General features: G+C 42.8%; 1 protein-coding gene across 2 annotated transcripts in view; it reads left to right on the top strand.

The window, feature by feature from the left end:
* The window catches only part of EVL (Enah/Vasp-like), a 179,854-nt gene that overhangs the window by 36,473 nt on the left and 123,219 nt on the right, over positions 1 to 20,162 (top strand). The window contains exon 1 of one of the 2 annotated variants that reach the window (XM_010352380.3): positions 13,685 to 16,446. The exons of the other annotated variant lie outside the window; for it this stretch is intronic. Within the exon in view, the coding sequence (XP_010350682.1) occupies positions 16,424 to 16,446 (23 nt within the window). The 5' untranslated portion in view covers positions 13,685 to 16,423. Of the gene's footprint in view, positions 1 to 13,684; positions 16,447 to 20,162 lie in introns of those variants that run through there. 2 annotated transcript variants of the gene reach the window in all.

Here is a 20,162-nt window from a genome sequence, read left to right on the forward strand (position 1 = left end):
AGGATGGCTAAGGGCAGACTGATTGGTAAGCTCCTGGAAGGGCTTGAGGTCACTGCATCCCTTTAAGTCTCCAAGGAATGCTAACTTTTCCCTATCATGAGAGACACGAGATAAAATTGGCGTTGGGAGATGGAAGTTAGATGGCCTTCGGGGTCTGACCTACCGGGTGCTGGACTTCAGGGAATACCAGAGAGAGAGTTTGGCATAATTTATTACCCCAGGCTGTGGAGTCTTGGAAGAGAGCTACCATACAGCTCATGGTCGGTTGGCTGGAGGACTATCCAAGTGGGAGGGGGATAATCTGGGCCTTTGGTCTACCATGTGCACAAACGTAACATTCGCTTTTATTTAAAGTGCAGTTGGAATATTTAATCCATTCCAGCCAGGCATTTGCATCTCGATACCCTGTTTCTAGAGCTATCGTCTGCTTTAAATCTCTTACTTCCAAAACTGTCACTTGGGTTGAGTCATTCTGGAAGTAGGAGGAGAATGCTAGGCTTGCTATGCTTGGGTAGAGTGTTGGGTTCCACATGTTCCTCACACTCTGGGTCTGGATTTATTATTGCTAACCGATGGTTTAGCTAACCTCAGAGAGAAGATTCCTGTGTGATCCTGTCCTGTAACATCTGCTTCTAACCCATACTGTTTGAATATGGAGAGTTCTTGGGCCATTTTTGGGGGATTATCTATAATTAGCAAGAAGGGGTTACACTGCAGTGGCTTACAATTTGGTGGAGTAGTTAGTTGGAGTTAGTTGAACCACGAGTTAGTTGGAGTCTCTGTTTCAGTCCCCGCAGCTTATTTGAAAAAGGGGGCCTGGCCGTCCCCCTCTATACTGAGTGGTCCACCAAACGTCGAAACATCTGCCCAGTCACTACAGGGACTTTTTAAGCCTCCATACTTGTACTTGGTTGACTCCCTACGGTATGGACATAGATACTTATCTACATTTGATAGCTTCCTTTGATCTTGTTCATCTCCACATGGGATGGCTGAGTAAGTTTCAAACTGAAGGGTTAAAGGATGGTTAGGCCGAGTCACATTGATGACAAGATGACCTCCTGTTGGAAAGAAGAGGGAAAATAGACAAGTCATTATTAGGCCTTTTTAGGGTTAATTTGGCGGGCGTGGGCCTTGGAGTGATGGTCCATGATTCTGAAGATGGTGATGTCTTATTGACTCAATTATAGTGAGTCCACCCTCTTTCCACTTTTTGAACTGTGGTCTTAGTGGTTAGAAGTACTAGGTAGGGTCCTTCCCAAGCCGGTTTGAGTTTTCCTTCTCTTCAGCTTTTGACAAGGACATGGTCCCCAGGCTGATGTTGGTGTACTGGAAACTCTAGGGGTGTGCCTGTCCTAAAAGACCTTTAGTTCTGAGGGAAGAGGAAGTGGCAGATAAACTATAAATTCTGAGAAACTGATCTTTTGTAGGAATGTCAGCAGTGGGTGTAAATAAGGCAACCCATGTAACATCTCATATGGGGATAAGCCAGCATCTTTCTAAGGAGCAATTCAGATTCTTTTCTTTTCTTTTCTTTTTTTTTTTGAGACAGAGTCTCGCTCTGTCACCAGGCTGGAGTACAGTGGCGTGATCTTGACTCACTGCAACCTCTGCCTCCTGCGTTCAAGCAATTCTCCTGTCTCAGCCTCCTGAGTAGCTGGGATAATGGGCACCGGCCACCACGCCCAGCTAACTTTTATATTTTTAGTAGAGACGGGGTTTCACCATGTTGGCCGAGATGGTCTTGATCTCCTGACCTCGTCATCCACCCACCTCCGCCTCCCAAAGTGCTAGTATTATAGGCGTGAGCCACTGCGTCTGGTCTCAGATTCTTAACAAGGCAGTGGGAAGACATTTAGTCCATGGCAACTAACACTAATTTGATTAAGTGACTCTTCTTCAAAGTTTGGTTCATTCTTTCTACTCTTCCCAATAAAGGTAGACACCAAGGAGTATGGTATTCCCATGTTACATCTAGTGCTTGGGTTAATTTCTTAATGATATGTGCAGTGAAATGGATTCTATTATCTGAATCAATATTTTCTATTAATCCAAACCTGGGTATAATATTTTCAATCAGTGCTTTAACTAAATTATAAGCAGTTGTATTTGGGAAGGGAATGGCTTCTACCCAGTGAGTAAAGTGATCCGCTATTTCTAATAAGTACCTTAGACAACTGACTGGGGACATTTTGGTGTAATCAATTTGGACAGTTTGGAATGGTCTTAGTCCTGGACTCCTTCCTCTGAGGGTGGTTTTCGTAGGGCTTGCTTGTTAGTTTTCTTACATGTTGGACAACTGTCTGTAACTTGTCTTGCTAGGATGTAAATTCCTATACATCCATAGAATCTAAGAACTGCATCACACATAGCTTGGGGTCCCCAGCGGGTTGCTTGATGTGGTTGAGACAAAACTTCCCTCCGGAGAGGTTTAGACAGCATTTCTCTTGGTCTGGTAATACCTGTTTCCCTTCTGAGTTTTCTAGGGCTCCTATTTTTAATAATTTCTCTTTTTCAGTGGGAGAGAAGATGGGAATGGCAGTTTGGGGAGAGAGACAAGGGTTTAGGTGAAAAATGAGCATTTCAGAGGAAGTGGCAGCTTGTTTGGCTATTTGCTCTGCTAGGTTATTCCCTCGGCTTTCAAAAGAAAGATTTTTCTTGTGTTCTGTGATGTGGACAAGTTATTTCTTCTGGCAACTGAAAGTTATATAACACCTGGGTGATTAATTCCTTGTGAACAAGGCCTTGGCCTTTGCTATTAATGAGACCCCATTCAGTCCAGATTTTTCCAAAGGTATGGGCTACCCCGAAAGCGTACTTAATATCAGTATAAATAGTCCCCTTTTGGTTTTGTAAATGTTTTAAGGCTTGATTCAATGCAAACAATTCACATGTCTGAGCAGATCAATTATTGGATAATCTTCCTGAATCAATTTCTGCTAGAGCTTCCCTATCAACCAGTGAATACCCATTATGCCCTTTTCCTTCAATTCTCTGGGAGGTGCCATCTGTAAATAGGTAGTATCCTGTCTTGAAAAGGGTCTCTCTTAAATCAGGCCTGACCTTTGTATGATAATCAATTAAATCTAAACACTTAGGTTCAGGTCCTTTTAGATTTGGGTTCCCTGTTAGGAAACCTGCTGGGTTGAGTGAATTGTCAGTGGTGAATGTTAAGTCATCTTTTTCTAGTAAGATAACTTCATACTTCAAGATCCTTGAGTCAAGGAGCCATTTCCCTGCCTTTTGGTTTAGGATATGCTTAATAACTTGGTGGGGTATGCTTACTACTAGTTTTCCCCAAAAAAAGTTAGGTTTCTGCCTTCCTTAGTTAATAGGGTGGTGGCTGCAATAGACTGATTACATACAGGCCACCCACAAGTTACAGGATCTAAAATGATAGAAAAGCCACAGGCTGCCAGCAGCCTCCATGCTCTTGGGTAAGCACCCCAAATTCTACCCCCTGGTTTATGTTAACAAAAAGGTGGAATGGCTTTTCTAGGGAAGGCAGGGCTAAGACAGGGTCAGTGACGAGTAAGTGCTTTAGCTCCTCAATGTGGTGTATTTCATCAGAGGTCCAAAGGAGAGGGTCAGGTTTTTTTAGGGTGAGCTTTAAGTATAAGGATTTTGTGTTTAGGGCACATGAGTCAATTTGTAATCAGCAGTACCCAACTAATCCTAAAAATTTTCTGAGCTCTTGCTTAGCTTTAGGCAAAGGTAAGGACACGATTCTTTTGACCTGTTCAGGTCCTTCCTTTGTTTGCCTTAACTTATTAAGTGTCCTAAATATTTAATTTCAGGTTCTACAAACTGGAGCTTTCCCTTTGAGACCCGTAACCCTTTTTCATGTAAATAGTTAAGAAGATTAGGCCTGGCGCGGTGGCTCAAGCCTGTAATCCCAGCACTTTGGGAGACTGAGGCGGGTGGATCACGAGGTCAGGAGATCGAGACCATCCTGGTCAACATGGTGAAACCCCATCTCTACTAAAAAATACAAAAAATTAGCTGGGCATGGTGGCACATGCCTGTAATCCCAGCTACTCAGGAGGCTGAGGCAGGAGAATTGCTTGAACCCAGGAGGCGGAGGTTGCGGTGAGCCGAGACCGCGCCATTATACTCCAGCCTGGATAACAAGAGCGAAACAGTGAAACTCCATCTCAAAAAAAAAAAGATTAGTGGAGAAAGTAACCACTTGTTCTATAGTTTCACCAGATAAAACAAGATCATCTGCATACTGAAGCAGGCATAAGTGTTTTGGTGTATACGTTTGTTCTAGAACCTGTTCTAAAGTTTGACCAAAGAGGTTAAGGGAATCTGTGAACCCTTGAGGCAAAACTGTTCATTGGTACTGTGGTTTTCATCCAGAATGAGGATCTTCCCATTTGAAAGCAAATATGTCTGGGCTGTCTTTAGCCACAGGGCGTGTCCACAACACTTTTTTTAAGTCTATCACTGTCAACCATTGATCGTCATATGTGATTTTTCTGAGGATGGTGTAAGGATTAGGGACAATGGGATGAGTAGTTTGGACTATTTGGTTGATAGCTGTGAGGTCTTGTACTAGTTGGTATGACCCATCTGATTTCTTTACAGGCAGTATTGGGGTGTTATAAGAGGACATACAGGGTTCAAGGAGCCTGTCCTGAATGAGACCCTCAGTTATGGGCTTCAAGCTTATTCTGCCTTCTAGGGGAAGGGGATATTGCTTTTTTCTTCCACAGTGGTAAGTAGGTTTAATGAGGTGAGGAGTCCTTCTGGCACAACATATAAGCCTATACCTAGTTTTAGCGTCAAGTTCCTTCCTAATAGGTTAATTCTTGCCTCGGGGATTAATAGAAACTTAATATGAATTGATGGGCTTCTGTACTCGACTTCTGTTTCCTCTAGGATTTTTGCTTTAAATTCTTCTCCCTTGACCCCTGAGACACTTCTTCTGAGGAGCAAGTGATATCAGATGGAGGGAAACCAACAGAGGAATGGGCTGCTCCTGAGTCTACTAAAAAGGTTATGAGCTTATATTTGGGTCCTACTTCTAAATTTATCAAGGGCTCTTGGTGGGACTCGAGATAAAAGAGCCCCTGACCCCCCAGTCTTCCTCAGAAGTCATGAGTGGAATATCTTCTTTTCCCTTCTCCCATTTGGGACATTCCCTCTTTAAGCGACTGGCTCTTCCACATTTAAAACATGTATCGCATCCTTCCTCCGTTCTTGCTTTGGGATTCTTTGGCTTTGCTTCCCTATGCCCTTTATAGGGCCTGACAAATGAAGACTTGGATCCTTTATAGGTTTCAGTCCCTAGAAGCTCTGTTCAGAAGTTTATGGGTTTGGAGCCCCCTGTCAGAAGGTGGATAACATAATTTTTGCCTTCTGTTTTTGCTTCTCTTTGTCCTTCTCATATATACTCTCTGAACTTCTCTGAGGAGTTCACTCATGGGACAGTCTTTTCAATTCTCTATCTTGCAATTTTTTTGAGATATCTGGCCAACTACTGGTGACAAAATGAAGCATTAGCATTCCTTGCCCTAGTGGGTCTTCTAAATTTAAGCCTGTATGTTTTCTCATTCGCTCTTTCAGTCTCTAAGAATTCCATAGGCCCTTGATCCTTCCCTGGTTGTATGTTAAATGCTCAGGAAACATTTTGGGTTCAGGGTACTGACTCCCAAATTCTTTTTATTGTAATTTCCCTAAGGTTTTGTATATTTTCCCAGTAAGCTGCATTGTTATTCAATCCAGGGTCTTGGGTGGGGAATTTTTGGTCTGCAGCAGTAATGTTTTGACCAGGAGGATGTTCCCATTCCCAGACCACTATAGCAGCTCTATGCCCATGCTCCTTTCTTCCCCTGAAAAGAGGATGCCCAGTATGAACATTAACTCAGCCCAAGTATGTAACTGAGGTCCATCTAACAGTGGCTTGAGTTCTCTTTTTTAAATTTTGAACTTCTGTCATGGTTAGGGAAGCATTCATGAAGCCAAAGGCTCCCCCTCCTTGGGGTACCTCCCTTAAAGGGAAGAGGGTCGGGGCTGATGTCCTAGAGGCAAGGGGAAAAGGAAAGTTCTGAATATCCTTTTTACATTGTTCTACCTCCCATTGGAATCCTTTTAGGGAAGGGTACTTAGGCTGGTAATGGCATGGGACGATAATTCCCAAAAGTCATGGTTGCAAGGAGGAGGAACAGCATAAGCAAGGGAAGGATTTGGAGTGGGGTCTGGGGCAGCAACGGCTGCCTGATTAGTAGGGTCGGGGGTACTGAGCAGAGGAAGATACTCTAGGGGGTCCCCTGTGTTGGAGTCTTCAGTCATGGGAACTAGCTTATCTTTCAGAAGTGCTAGATTAGGTTTTTCCCTGGTTGTCTTTAAAGGAAAAAGGAGGACAGGTCCTTGTCTCCAACAAAGAGCATAGACCAGCTCTTGAGAGACTGGACTTTTATCATTCACGTATTGAATTAAAAGCTGACACATCATACCCTCATTTGACCCAAACTTTGGCCAGAAGACTGACGGTTTGAGAATGGGTCCTTGGGTTCAAATAAAACGGCAATACTTTATCATTTATTGTTTTTTCTTATGCTTAGTCATTTCATCATCTTTACAGTATTTTAATGTGACACCTAGGGGACTATCGAGGGGAATATCATTGCTATTAGCTTTATCCTTTTTACTCCTTGTCTTTCTTGGGGTATTTCCCATTTTGAGTGCTGTTCAGGCTCAATCCTTCATACTGGAGGTTTCTTGCCTTGCCTTCCCTAGAGGCTTGTAGAGGCTCAATCCCTTCTATTAGAGATCTCTTGCTTTCCCTTCTCTAGAGACTTAACCCCACCAGTTGGAGGTCTCTTGCACGCTTCTCCTTTTGCTTCATCCTCTCTGGCTGCTTACCCATTGGGAATTTAGGTTTCTCTTAGCATTTGCGGGTTCAGTATAAGCCCCTGACTTGGACACCTTTACAGGAGGGCTGCCATAAGCTGTATGAGGTGACCACAGAACTGCAGATTGGACTTACTGACTCCGCATTCAATGTGATGGAATCTCATTCACCCACTTTCAACCTCCAGGATATCCCAGCCACAAAGGAAATACTTTGTTGTCTCCATGACGTTTCTTACCTTGGTCTGTGTACAGAGTTACCTGGTCGCTGCAGTGTGTGAGGATCCTTACACCACCTTGCTGAGAGTCTGGGTTTGACTCCGGGGGAAGTCTCGATCCCCTTGTCCCTGAGGCCACTACAGCAAGGCAGTGGGACACATCTCTTCATGAGAGATGATTGGGGACCTCTCCCTGGGGGAGGAAGCGAATCCCAAAGAAGCCCCCAGATTGTTGGAAACAAATTCTTGGCGCTGCAAAGAACAACTAGCACTCAGGCAAAAAGTTTTCTCAGTAAGGCAGTTTATTTCTGCAGTAGGGTGCTGCCTGCATCAGTCATGATCACAAGAGCACACTGAACAAAGGAGGAAAGATGTTTTTATCCCTAATGCACTTGGTCCTTGCTTCTGTGTCTTATCCCTGTTGGCTGGGATTGGACCACACAAACTAAACTAATCCTGATTGGCTATTTTAAACAGAGGAGGAGTGTAGGTTACAGTGGCGGGACGGGCAGTTTCAGCTGGAAAACCCATTGTGGCGGTAGGGGTAGTTTACAGAGTGGGTAAGTAGGAGCAGGAAAGCACAAGGAAGTTGATTTTTAAGAACAAAGAACAAGGAAGTTAACAAACCAAACCTTTGAAGAGGAATTGACTGTATCTGACAGTGTGAATGAGGAAGACACAAAAATGGGCCAGATAGGAAAGAATTTTTTATTAACCAGTTCACTGGAATAGAGGATAAACTATGTTTAGGTATTTTAAAGAGATTTTTGAAATGTTATCTTAAACTTGGAGAAAAGGCAAAAACATTATTATGTGCCCTTTCAGTATCACTTAAAAACATTTGTTCAGAAAGTCCACTGACGGGACATAGAACATTCCTGGAGAAGGTAATTATTTGACTTACTTTTGACTAGAGTTTAGACTCTCTAAAGTTAGACATTAATTTAATAGAAAATGGATACGTTACAAACGATTTTTGTCCAGTAGAAATTGAGCGATTTCTGTTTAATAGAAAAGATAACCTCAAAGATAATGGTTTCATTGCTCTGAAATGAAACATTAACCAGTTTTATATCTAACTTTACAAGATTAATCAACCTTTGACACATGTATACTAAATATTTTTGTGAGAGCTGTGTTTTTATCTTTCGGAAAATTAGACTTTGACATAAATCAGTACATATTGAGTATATAAGCATATTGAGCGTATAAGCATCTTGGATGGCTTAGATTGTATTGCCCAAGAGTAAAGGTTTGACTAAATTGACAATAAGATTCTATCAGCCCTGCATTCCTATACTTATGACTGTTTATCCAGATTCTCTTGGTCACTTGGACAGTAAGTTGCTCTTAAGGATAATCTAATTATATGGCCTGGATGAAGACTTAAAATTCTTGCCTTATCAAGATCTCAAGGAACTTGAAGTGGAAAGGGATAATTTCTTTTGTTGTTAATAATAGTATTAATGTTGACTTGCATAGCACTTAAAATTTATGAAAGATTGGCACACTTGTTATTTTATTTGATCCTCAGGATTTCTGTATGAGGAAACAGGATAGGAATTATTATTTACAATTTATGGGTGAGTAAACTGAGATGCTGACAGATAAAGTGTTTTGCCAAAGGACACTCAGCTGTTAAGGAATTCACCCTCCAGCGATTCATCCTCCAAGCTTATTCAGCAACTTCATGATGGAGCCAGGGTTCAAAAGGAATATTGATAAAAATAGTTAATTGAAGTGGGAAAAAATCTGGGAACACGAAGGAATAAATAGAAAATCCTATACCTCAGCTTCATATACTTGGTATTGAATTACCATTGCTAACTATTATTTCAGCTTTTTTAGTTTATGGGGTCTGTTTCTAACTGTTGGAAAGACTTGAAGTGCATCTGAATCTTCTTTGGCCTCTTCTCCCACCTTGGGTAGAACAGTGCTAACCACGTAGCAGGTACCCAGTATATAGCTATTTATTGAACATATATATATGTATTTGCTTTACATGCCTTTATCTTCTTGATTATTCCTTTATTCCTGGAAATACACTCTTAATTAGCAAATCTCAGTGCATCAGAGTGACACTGGAGCAGCTGCACTTGCTTATTCAAAAGGGTTATGCACCCTATTATTTGATGCTTGCAGTGGAAAAAGGACTGTTAACTTAATCTAATTTTATCTTTTTATGAAATCTCTCTTAAGTCCACAACCCATTGATTAATTAACAGATGAACAATTCTGAGTGCCAGGCCTGGGGAAAGAATGGTAAGGATGACGCAAGGGCCCTCCTTTCATGGAGCTGACACTTCTTTGGCTAATGGTCCTGGTTGTGGTTTTAGTTTTTCTGTTGAAATGTTTTCGATCTTGGTTCTGTTTCATTAGTAATCTAAGAACCACATGAATTGAGTTGTGAGAAAGACCATCTCTAAGACTTACTACCTATGACTGAGAATTGCTGTGCCTTGTGAAAGCTTAGGACTAAAACTGAGGGTCAGTGGTAGTGGACACTCCACAATTTCAAAATAGGAGAATTTAAGGATAGTGACCCAGAATTGTAATGGCTTCCTTTTGAAACTGTATTTGCATAGCAAGCGTGCTGGTATTAGATTCTATGTATATTTCTTGTCTGGTGGAGGTTGTGGGGAGTTAAACCCTTCAGGCCTTACTTACCTTTCTAGCCTTTCTAGTTCCATCCCCAGGGACTGTCTTTGGCTAGAGTCCCAAAACAGGTAATGAACTGAGTTGTTCAGCATAAGACAATGTGTGAAAAATTTAAGAATAATTTTAATGATTATGATAGGAATTCAGGAGTTTTAGAGATCAGTGTAGACTGATTTTGGTCAGTAGGGGAAATCGATGGGTTTTTAAAGCATATTTGATAATATTAGCTACCATTGATTGTGGTTAATGTGTGCCAGGCACATCACAGTATCCCACAAAATACCTTCTTCCCCGTTTTCGGTTGGGGAAACTGAGACTTAGACTGGTGAGAATTTGCCCAGGGCTTCTCAGATGAATAGGAATAGAACTGGATTCAGAATCATACCTTTCCATAGCCACTTGTGGAGAGAAGGCGGAAGCACTGTGGACCCAGGACCAAGGGTACGCTCACCATTGGAAGCATCTTTGACTGGGCCATGAGAAAATAATAGTATTTTTAGTGATGGTCATAGCAGATTTCCATCTGTGGTTCATTGTGTTTCATCTCTGTGCACACAGTACAGGTGGAAGTGATATGATTAGGGTGTGGGGTCATTGCAGGGCCATGCCGAGGGGCCGGGTTGGCAAGTTTGAGAGTCGGCTTGAAGCGTAAAATGGTCAGATTGTTCAGGAACTGAATGCCAAGTTTGGGGGCTGAGACTATTATGCAGACAGTGAAAAAGAGTGATAGGTTTATTTTTTATATTTTTATGGTTACATAGTAAATATTTATATTTATAGGGTACATAAGCTATTTTGATATAGGCAGACAATGTGTAATCACTAATTACAAATGGGGTAAATGGGGTATCCATCACCTCAAACATTGATCGTTTCTTTGTGTTGCATACATGCCAGTTATACTTTTAGTTATTTTTAAATATACAATAAAATATTGTCAACTGTAATCACCCTATTGTGCTATCAGACACTGGTGTTTGGTTCTTATTAATTCTAACTATATTTAATATTTTAACTATATTTAATTAGATAAAATATAGTCAGTCTCCTGCCCATTGGTTACCCATTAACCATCCTCAACCCTTCTCAGCCTCTGGTAACCATCATTTTACTCTCTATCTTCACAAGTTTAATTGTTTTGATTTTTAGCTCCCCCAGAAATGAGTGAGAACATGTGAAGTCTGTCTTTCTGTGCTTGGCTTATTTCACTTAACATAATGACCTCCAGTTCATCCATATTATTGTAGATGACGGGATCTCATTTCTTTTACGGTTGAATAGTACCCCATTGTGTGTGTGTACTCCATTTTCTGTATCCATTCATCTGTTGCTGGGCACTTAGGTTGCTTCCAAATCTTGACTATTGTGAACAGTGCTGCACTAAACATTAGAGTGCAGATATCTCTTCAGTATACTGATCTCCTTTCTTTTGGGTATATACCTAGCAGTGAAATTGCTGAATCATATGGAAACTCTATTTTTAGTTTTTGAGTTGTGGGTTTTTTAACTGGCAAGTGGTAGGGTTGGAAACTGTGTGCAGGAAGGGAGTAAGACAGGCGGGAGATCTGGTAGGGGCTAGTTGGGTCTTCATTAGGGTTGTAGAAGTGAAACCAGAGAGAACTGGGCCTCTAAAGATACTGTTGAATTCCTCATTACCACTCAGTCCCCTGGCCGTTGGAAAGATCCTTGATTGGACCATGAGAAAAGAATAGTATTTTCAGTCATGATCATCTCTGACTTCTATTTGTGGCTCCTTCTGTTTCATCTCTGCACAACACAGAAGTGAATGTGGGTATTAGCAAATGTCGAGATAGAGTTTTTTTTTTTTTACTTGATTGGCACATTACATTCTGTTCAGATTCTCAGTCCTTATTTTGCTGCATGTCCATCATGGCTGTGTGCCTACAGCCTAAAAAAGTGGCAGAGGAAATGTTGATTGTAAGTTACGGCTCAAATCCACGGGACATCAGGGCCTTAAACTGTCTGTTTCTTGGCCTCCAAGTAAACTGTGATGAGATTCAGTACTAACAAATCATAAATTCCTTTTCTTGGACAATTGACTATTTCAAATGAAAAGACTTGGCTTGCAAAACTAAGGTACTGGTTAAGCTAAGGACACTTGTTTAAAATATTCTCATGTAGCTTTCCCACATTGTTAGGAACCCAGGGTCATTTCCTGTTCATGGTTGTGTTTGTTTCAGTGTCTCCATGTTTGCTTCTCCAGAGAAGTCCCAGGCAGCTCACTTGTCCAGTCACTGCAGACGAGTGTTCTGCCATGGCAGGAGAGACCAGTTCGGGTAGGGAGGATATTCTTAGGAATGAAAATAGAAGGAGGAAGTGAGTCCAGATTAGGGTGAGTGTGACAGTTTGTAGCTGGGAGAGCCCCCATAGGTCATTAGCACTGACGGGGCCTGCTGGAGTCATTTAGGCCAGTGTGTTCAGGCAGAGCCTGTCGCTGGTAGAGGGAAGGAAGGCCCTGCAGCAGGGAATCTAGGGCCCCTCCACCCCTTTTTCAGCCAAAACTATTCTACTTCGATCAGTTGTACATATTAGGGTTCCATGGAAGTGTTATTTTTAAAAATAAGATAATTATTGGCTGGACATAGTGGCTCATGCCTGTAATCCCAACACTTTGGGAGGCCAAGGTGGGCGGATCACTTGATGCCATGAGTTCGAGACCAGCCTGGCCAACATAGTAAAACCCGGTCTCTAGTAAAAATAAAAAATAAATTATTCTGGTATGGTGGTGCATGCCTGTAATCCCAGCTACTCCGGAAACTGAGGCATGAGAATTGTATGAACCTGGGAGGTGGAGGTTGCAGTGAGCAGAGATTGTACCACTGTACTCCAGCCTGGGTGACAGAGTAAAACTGTATCTCCAAAAAAAAAAAAGACTTATTAATTTAAAAAGTCAGTATCTGGCTACTCTTTCATGGTACAAAGGGAACTTAAGTCCCGGAGTAGGAATGTGCATTATCTGAGCCTGAGTTGTTGGTGAATGGCTTGGAATGCCTTTTAAAAACACACACAAGCCGGGCGCAGTGGCTCAAGCCTGTAATTCCAGCACTTTGGGAGGCCGAGGTGGGTGGATCACGAGGTTGAGAGATCGAGACCATCCTGGTCAACATGGTGAAACCCCGTCTCTACTAAAAATACAAAAAACTAGCTGGGCGTGGTGGCGCGTGCCTGTAATCCCAGCTACTCAGGAGGCTGAGGCAGGAGAATTGCCTGAGCCCAGGAGGCGGAGGTTGCGGTGAGCCGAGATCGCACCATTGCACTCCAGCCTGGGTAACAAGAGCGAAACTCCGTCTCAAAAAAAAAAACAAAAACACACACACAGACACGCACACTATGTGGTCACAGACGTGCCTTTTTGAGCCCTATTCGAGACAGAAGTGGAGTTGCCAGGAGTCATGGATCCTCACTTACGTTTCTGTTTCTGACGCTTTGGTGTTAGCAGTAATCAAATGGTTGAGGATGTCTAGCCTTTGAAGCAGACTCGGTTCCCATTTGGACCCCAATGGATGTCAGCTGAGGTGTCTACCTCTTACTTCCTGGGACATTTGAGACACTGTTTTTTAGCCCTTGCAGGTCTCTTTTTTTGAGACAGAGTTTCGCTCTTGTTACCTAGGCTGGAGTGCAATGGCACGATCTCGGCTCACTGCAACTTCCACCTCCTGGGTTCAGGCAATTCTCCTGCCTCAGCCTCCTGAGTAGCTGGGATTACAAGCATGAGCCACCATGCCCAGCTAATTTTTTGTATTTTTAGTAGAGACGAGGTTTCACCATGTTGACCAGGATGGTCTCAATCTCTCGACCTCGTGATCTACCCGCCTCGACCCCCCAAAGTGCTGGGATTACAGGCTTGAGCCACCGCGCCCGGCCGACCTTGCAGGTCTCTTGCTTGGCCATGAAATTTGGTGATTTCACCTGGCCAGCTGCATAAAATAGCCCAAAGGGTCAGTGTCCCAGCCCCTCTTCAGGGCCAAGGGCTGCCTGACAGTATATAAATTAGTCATCTTCTGGAGGCAGCTGAGCTGGTTGGATCATTGGACACCAGGGGAGAGCATGTTGGAGTTAGCTCAGCCAGAGTCCATGTCATTACTCTGCCACGCATAGCTGTAAGACCCTGGACAAGTTACTTAACCACTTTGGCCTCTGTTTCCTTATTAGTAAATTGGGAGAATTTCATAATATTATGTGTAAAATAAACTTGGTGCTGGGATTTGATTTTTCATCATTTATACCAACTGCCCTCTACCAGGACCTTATTAATTACCCTCAAAAGTGCTGGTTATACCTGCAAAAGGAGAGTCTTGAGTCACTGGTGGAAAAAGTCTAGAGGTCTCCACAAAATTAAATGAGCTACTCATTGAGCAGACCAGGATACTTCCTAGGAGTGGTAGTCTCATCATGAAGAAGAACCATCCAATAATCAGAGCTGTCCAGTTAGAGATGATCTTGTGAGGTAATAAAGCTGATGAAAATATTTATATAACTTATTATACTTGATAAGAAAACTTTTGCAACTCCTCCTTTATTGGTTTCTTATAACACTCCTGTGAGAGAGGCATGGGCAGTATCAGTATTATTCTGGTTTTATATAGTATAAATCCAAGGCCCAGAGAATTGTAGCTTGTCAATGATCACAAAGTAAATGGCAGATCTGGGACTTAAAACTAGGTTATTTAATGACTTGAATATTTTGTGTTTCCTGTTATGATGATTCTGCCAAGAAGCTACCATCACCAGAGGTCTCAGGCAGAGGCTGGTCAGGAGTACTGCACAAGGCATTCCAGATCCGCTTAGGTGATTGCTGTGTGATTTGGCGGACCATAGGATTCACCCAGACACCTCCCTAACTCATCAGTCTCCCCCATTTGACCTTTGTTACTGCATTTCTTTGAGACAAGTCCTGGACTGTCTTCTCTTAGAGACAGAGATAACTGTATGAAGAGTGATACATTTGTCCCAGAGCACCTTTGTGTGAATGCGTGTATTGGATCACTGTTTTCCCTGATAAAAGCTGAGGCAAAAGAGGTTCATTCAGCAAACCTTATTTGAATAATTCCTTTTTGTCAAGTGCTGTGCCAGGCATTGGGAATACAGAAATTAACTTCACATATCCCTGTCCTCAAGGAACACTTAAATTTATGGGGGAGGCAAACAGAATTCTAGATGCCATACAGGTGGCAGCCAAGGAGAGAGAGCAGCACACTGCCCTGGGGTAAGCTCAGCCCCCTGGAGAGGGAGTGGCGAGGGAGCAGCGTGTGGGCAGCAGCTCATATTAGGGAGCAGCGAATGAGCTCATCTAGCTGGTTCATGGCCCGAGAAGGGAGGTCCTGACAGATTTTGGGAACTGTGAATGTCTGGCTGAATTTTGGGGTTTGCGAAGAGTTTTAGTGGAAGAGAGAATTGGAGAAATAGGACTGGGTATGTCAGGGTGAAGTGTAAAAAACTTTATCTTTTCGGCACTGAGGAATTAGTAATGCGGGGTTAAACAGGGGCATCAAAATCACATTATTAACTGGTCTTTCTTCTTCCACCGCTTCTCTAAAAATCAGCTAGAGCAATTTTTCTAATGCCAGAGGCTGAGTGAGGGATGCCGAGGGCACCCTCAGGTCGCATGAGTGGGTGAGAGGGAAGGGGCAGCTTCAGGCCACCTTTTCCAGGTCGATCACAGTTAGTGATTGATGATGCTGTGGTGCAAGGGAGAGAAAAAAGTCAAGAGTGACTCACAAGTTTTTATTTGAGATCTATCTGTCTTGCATATTTCATAAAGATTTGCAACCTGAATGCTGAAGATTTTTCTTCATGGCGAGTTTCAGAATACAGCCTCAGTTGCTCATTTGCCAAATCTTGCCAGCCTGATAAACATTTCTCTTTTCTCTTTTGGGGGCTAGCATTCATTTCCATTTTCTTCTCTTCTGAAATGATTATAGCAATTTTTGTACTTCAGGGAATTGGTGAGAGCCTGGTACATTATATGCTCAATAAATGAATAATCAAATAAATGAGATCACTGATCAGGGGTGATATGCAAGGTCACATTGCTCATGGTAAAGTGATGGACATAAAATGCGACTTTTGTGATTCTGAAGCAGCTTATGCATTTGTGCTAAAATAATGTTTGGAAGAGGAATGGTAAAATGCAGAATTCTGCAGAATTTTTCAGTACTTATGTTCATGTATAATGTTGGTCATGCCTGATCTTATAGCAGCAGCAGCCACAGGAAGATGAGGTAATTAGGCAGATCACAGCGGAACAGGTTGCATTCTCATTTCTTTTCAACCTTCCTCCTTCCTCCCCAACCTGCACAGTTCTGGTAGGGGGTAGGATGGGTTACATGCTTTACCCAGGATCCCAAGCGTGCCCTGGGTTCGACTTCTTTCTCTAGACTAATCCAGTTCCCAGCCTGGAGCCTAAGCATACACTGCATTAATCAGACTTGCTGGAATGATCACATGGTTTTCTAGCTGCCTCCCCTGTTAGCTGCTGCTTGTCAGCAGCTGGCGGAGCTGGAGGCTGCAGGCCCCTGTCTGCAGAAAGCCTTTTACTTCAGAATATTGGGGGGTGTGGAAACCCCGCCTCTTTCTTCTGCACTTTGCACCATCTGACTAACTAAATGGTTGTCCTTCACACCAAAAAGACTACCACACAATCTAAGGAAATTGTCTCTGACTAGGTCATGTTTGCATTTGAAGAATTCAGGTATGTTCTGGGCTTTCTACATCAGTCTGCTGCTGGCTTTTTGTTCTCGCTAGGTTTTTGCTGTGTAATGACAGCTTAGGCTCTGGCTGGTTCTCACAAAAAAACAGGGTTCTCTTCAGCATATGGTAGGGTTTATCCTGGTCTTGGGGGTGGGAGGTGCAGAGGTGGTGCAGGTCAGGGGTGTTTACTGTTGGGCAGAAGTGCAGCGTGGATAATTGGTGTGATCATTTGTGAATTTGTCCACGACCCCACCTTGTGCCTTATTTGAGCTGCTGTTGCTGGTGTAGAGTTATGAATACAGAATAGCAACTGTGTATCCAGAATGAGTCTCTTGCTATCTTTTGTTTTTCTTCCTTTGTCAACTCATGCAGTCTACTGCTCTTTTTAAAAAATGCTAATTGTAGCAGTGAAGGTGAAAAATTCTGCAAGTCTGTCTGCATAGTTGAGATTTGATTTTGGCTCTGCTTGTCTTCCTTATTTTTAGTAGTAATCTCATGGCTGGGCTGTTTTCTGGGAAGTGCCCTGATAGTGTTTTGCTAACAGAGTCCTTTGCTTTAGTATGCCTTTCAGCTGCTGTAATTATTAGTGCTCCAAATTAGATCTTTTGTGAATCTTACCCCTTTTCTCTTCTCCATCTCTTCTCCGGGAATCTATCCCTGGATATAAATGTGGGAAGGGATGTTCCAATAGAAAGAGTTTCTAAGAAATGAAAATAAAGGAGGCAGAATGGGAGGGTCATCAGATTCTTCCTGTGCATATTTCCTTCTCTCTAGAACATATGGAAGAGTGTGTGTCTGTGTGTGTATGCGTTTCTGACCTCTGAAAGCTTCTCATTTTTCAAATGCAATTTTTGTGCATTTTAGAACTGAGCATAAATTCCATATTGATGGGCAAAGAGTGATTGGGAACCTGTTTTACCTCTACAGGCCTTTTTTATTCCTCCAAATGTTGCTGCAGTAGACATTAAAACAGTAAGAATAACCACCTTTCATTATTCTAAGAGAAAACTACAGACCTGTTAGCCAGTCAAGGGAGTAGATAAGAGGATCATTAGATCTTCACAAAGAAGAGTCGGACCATAAAGGTTGTCCCCTGCCCTTTTCAGCAAACTTGATGCTTTGGATTCAGGAAGTTATCCTTTGTTTAAGCATGTATCTCTGCATTATTTCTAATGGCCTGGGTTTGTGACAAAGAAATTCTTCCTCTGTGGCAGCGTGCTCTGGTGACATGGGCCTTACAGAGTGACCAGAACTTTTATAATAGCTCCATTAGATGACTAAGAAGAATTTATTTAATGTCTGGCATGTTACAGTAGATAGGCCCTTAGGGAATAAATCAGGAGTCCTGGGTTCTAGTGTCTGTTTCAAAAGTAGCTTTTGTGATACTTGTGAGAGTTATGGAAGCGTTCTGTAATTTGAAGAAAGTAGAACAATTGGGAGGTTCACATTTTATCGTTAGCGTTTATTCTAGATGAAGTAAGCCTTATCTACCCTCTTAAACAGATCTTGGAGCCTCTCATTACATTTCATAGTTAGGGAGGAGGGTAATATATCAACAAATCCACTACCATTGCGGTGGGCTTCTAATCCAAGAGCCAAGAGCTGGGTCTGATGAGGTGGGAGGAGGTTGAATTTAGAGACCATTGCACTGATTGAGAAAAACGGGCCATCATTATGGAGGGTAGACCACAAAAGGAAGGCCTGTTATCTCCTCTTTCAAGCTTCTCCCTAAGCTGGCCCTGAAAAATTGCTGCTGTATGGTGCCAGGCAAATGGCTTTCTTCTTTAGATTGTGTCTGTGGGGCCCAGTGATCATGCTGGGACAACACAGGGACTACAGAGGTACCTAGCTTTTTAGCTTAGTTCAGGGTGGTTCTCTAACTTTAGCATGCAGCAGATTCCCTGGAAAGCTCATTAAAACTCAGATTGCTGGAACCCACTTCCAGAATTTACAGAACTTCTGATTCAGTAGATCTGGGGTGAGGCCTGAGAATCTGTTTCTAACAAGTTCCCAGGTGAGTCTGATGCTGCAGGCCTGGGGACCAGACTTTGCAAACCATTGGCTTAAGAAAAGCAGAAGATTGACCTTCATGGAGATGGGATGTTTGAGGCAAAGGCAGGGTGGAGGTATGGGTAAGAACAATAGAGAGCAGAAAGCAGTTCAGTGACAGGTAGGTGAACCACCTGTCACGTGGGGAGGTCTTGCAGAGCAGTAGAATTATAAACGAAATTCTGTGATTCTCATCCCGAAGAAATGTTGGGATGAGAATCAGATAACTTGGTTAATAATCCTGGTGCTGCGATGAACTAACTTGGCAGGCTTGGCAACTCTTTTGATCTTTCTTAGTGTCAACTGAAAATGGGGAGAGTGATTCTCACCAAGAAACCCCGTAACACTGTTATAAAATGGGATGATATAAACTTTGTGGGATGATATAAACTTTGTAAATCACAGCAGTTCTTCCTACATGAATATAAAGGGACAAATCCTGGGGCTGACTTCATCAGGTTATCCACATGCGCCTGTAGGCCTCGTGTGTGGACACGCTCCTCCACACATATCCCAGCCCTGAGAGCACAAGAAAAAATGAATGTTCATTTTTTTTTTTTAAAGATAGATTCTCGCTCTGTCGCCCAATACAGTGGCATAATCTTGGGTCACTACAACCTTTGCCTCCTGGGTTCAAGCTATTCTCCTGCCTCAGCCTCCCAAATTGCTGGGATTACAGGCATGAGCCACCAAGCCTGGCCAGCCACATTCATTTTTAAAAGGAAGTCTGATTTTGGCTCAAACAAATGTACATGCCATTACTACTTAATTGGACTATGAATTCCATTAGAGCAGAATTCATCAAAGCAACAGAATCTTGTCTGTTTTTAACTTTGTTTCCTTGGTGCCTACAACTGTCTGACACACAGTAAGACCTTAATAAGCAAGTGGTGCTGTGCATTTTAACCAGGACTTAACAAGGAAAAGCAAGCAAGCTATCTGGCTAGCTCAGTGCAGTCCTGAGGTCAGTGCCATGGTGCTACCTGGGCCGTTGTATGTGCTAGTTCAGGAGAACATGTGGAATAGCTGATAACTGACCTCCCGAGAAAAACGTGATGTCCTCAGTACACTCCAGTTGCTGGAGTGCCAGAGAACTCATCACGTTTCATTAGGGAATCTCTACAGATGATCCCATTCCAGAGCGCACTGATGGTTGTCATGATTTGATGCTACCTGGAAAATAACTTGAACCCAGGAAGCAGAGGTTGTAATGAGCCAAGATTGTGCCACTGCACTCCAGCCTGGGCGATAGAGCAAGAATCTGTCTTACGCATAGAGAGGAATAGGAGCTTGAGAAATCGGGACAGTGTTTTACAGCTGCCTAGGGGATTTTTGCCTGTCATTGCCTACAAGACTGTTCTATCACCAGGCAAGGTGTTCTAGCTGGCTGTCGGGGGTAGACACAGGTCATTTGTCCTTTTGCCTTTTTATTTTTTATTACTTTTTTTGAGATAGAGTCTCACTTTGTTGCCTAGGCTGGAGTGCAGTGGTGTGATCTTGGCTCATTGCAACCTCCGCCTTCTGGGTTAAAGCAATTCTCCTGCCCTAGCCTCCTGGGCATCTGGGATTACAGGTGCCCACCACTACACCTGGCTAATTTTTGTATTTTTGTAGAGACAGGGTTTCACCAGGTTGGCCAGGCTGGTGTTGAATTCCTGACCTCAAGTA

Source organism: Saimiri boliviensis, chromosome 2, assembly GCF_048565385.1.
Source record: "Saimiri boliviensis isolate mSaiBol1 chromosome 2, mSaiBol1.pri, whole genome shotgun sequence".
Taxonomy (NCBI): Eukaryota; Metazoa; Chordata; class Mammalia; order Primates; family Cebidae; genus Saimiri; species Saimiri boliviensis.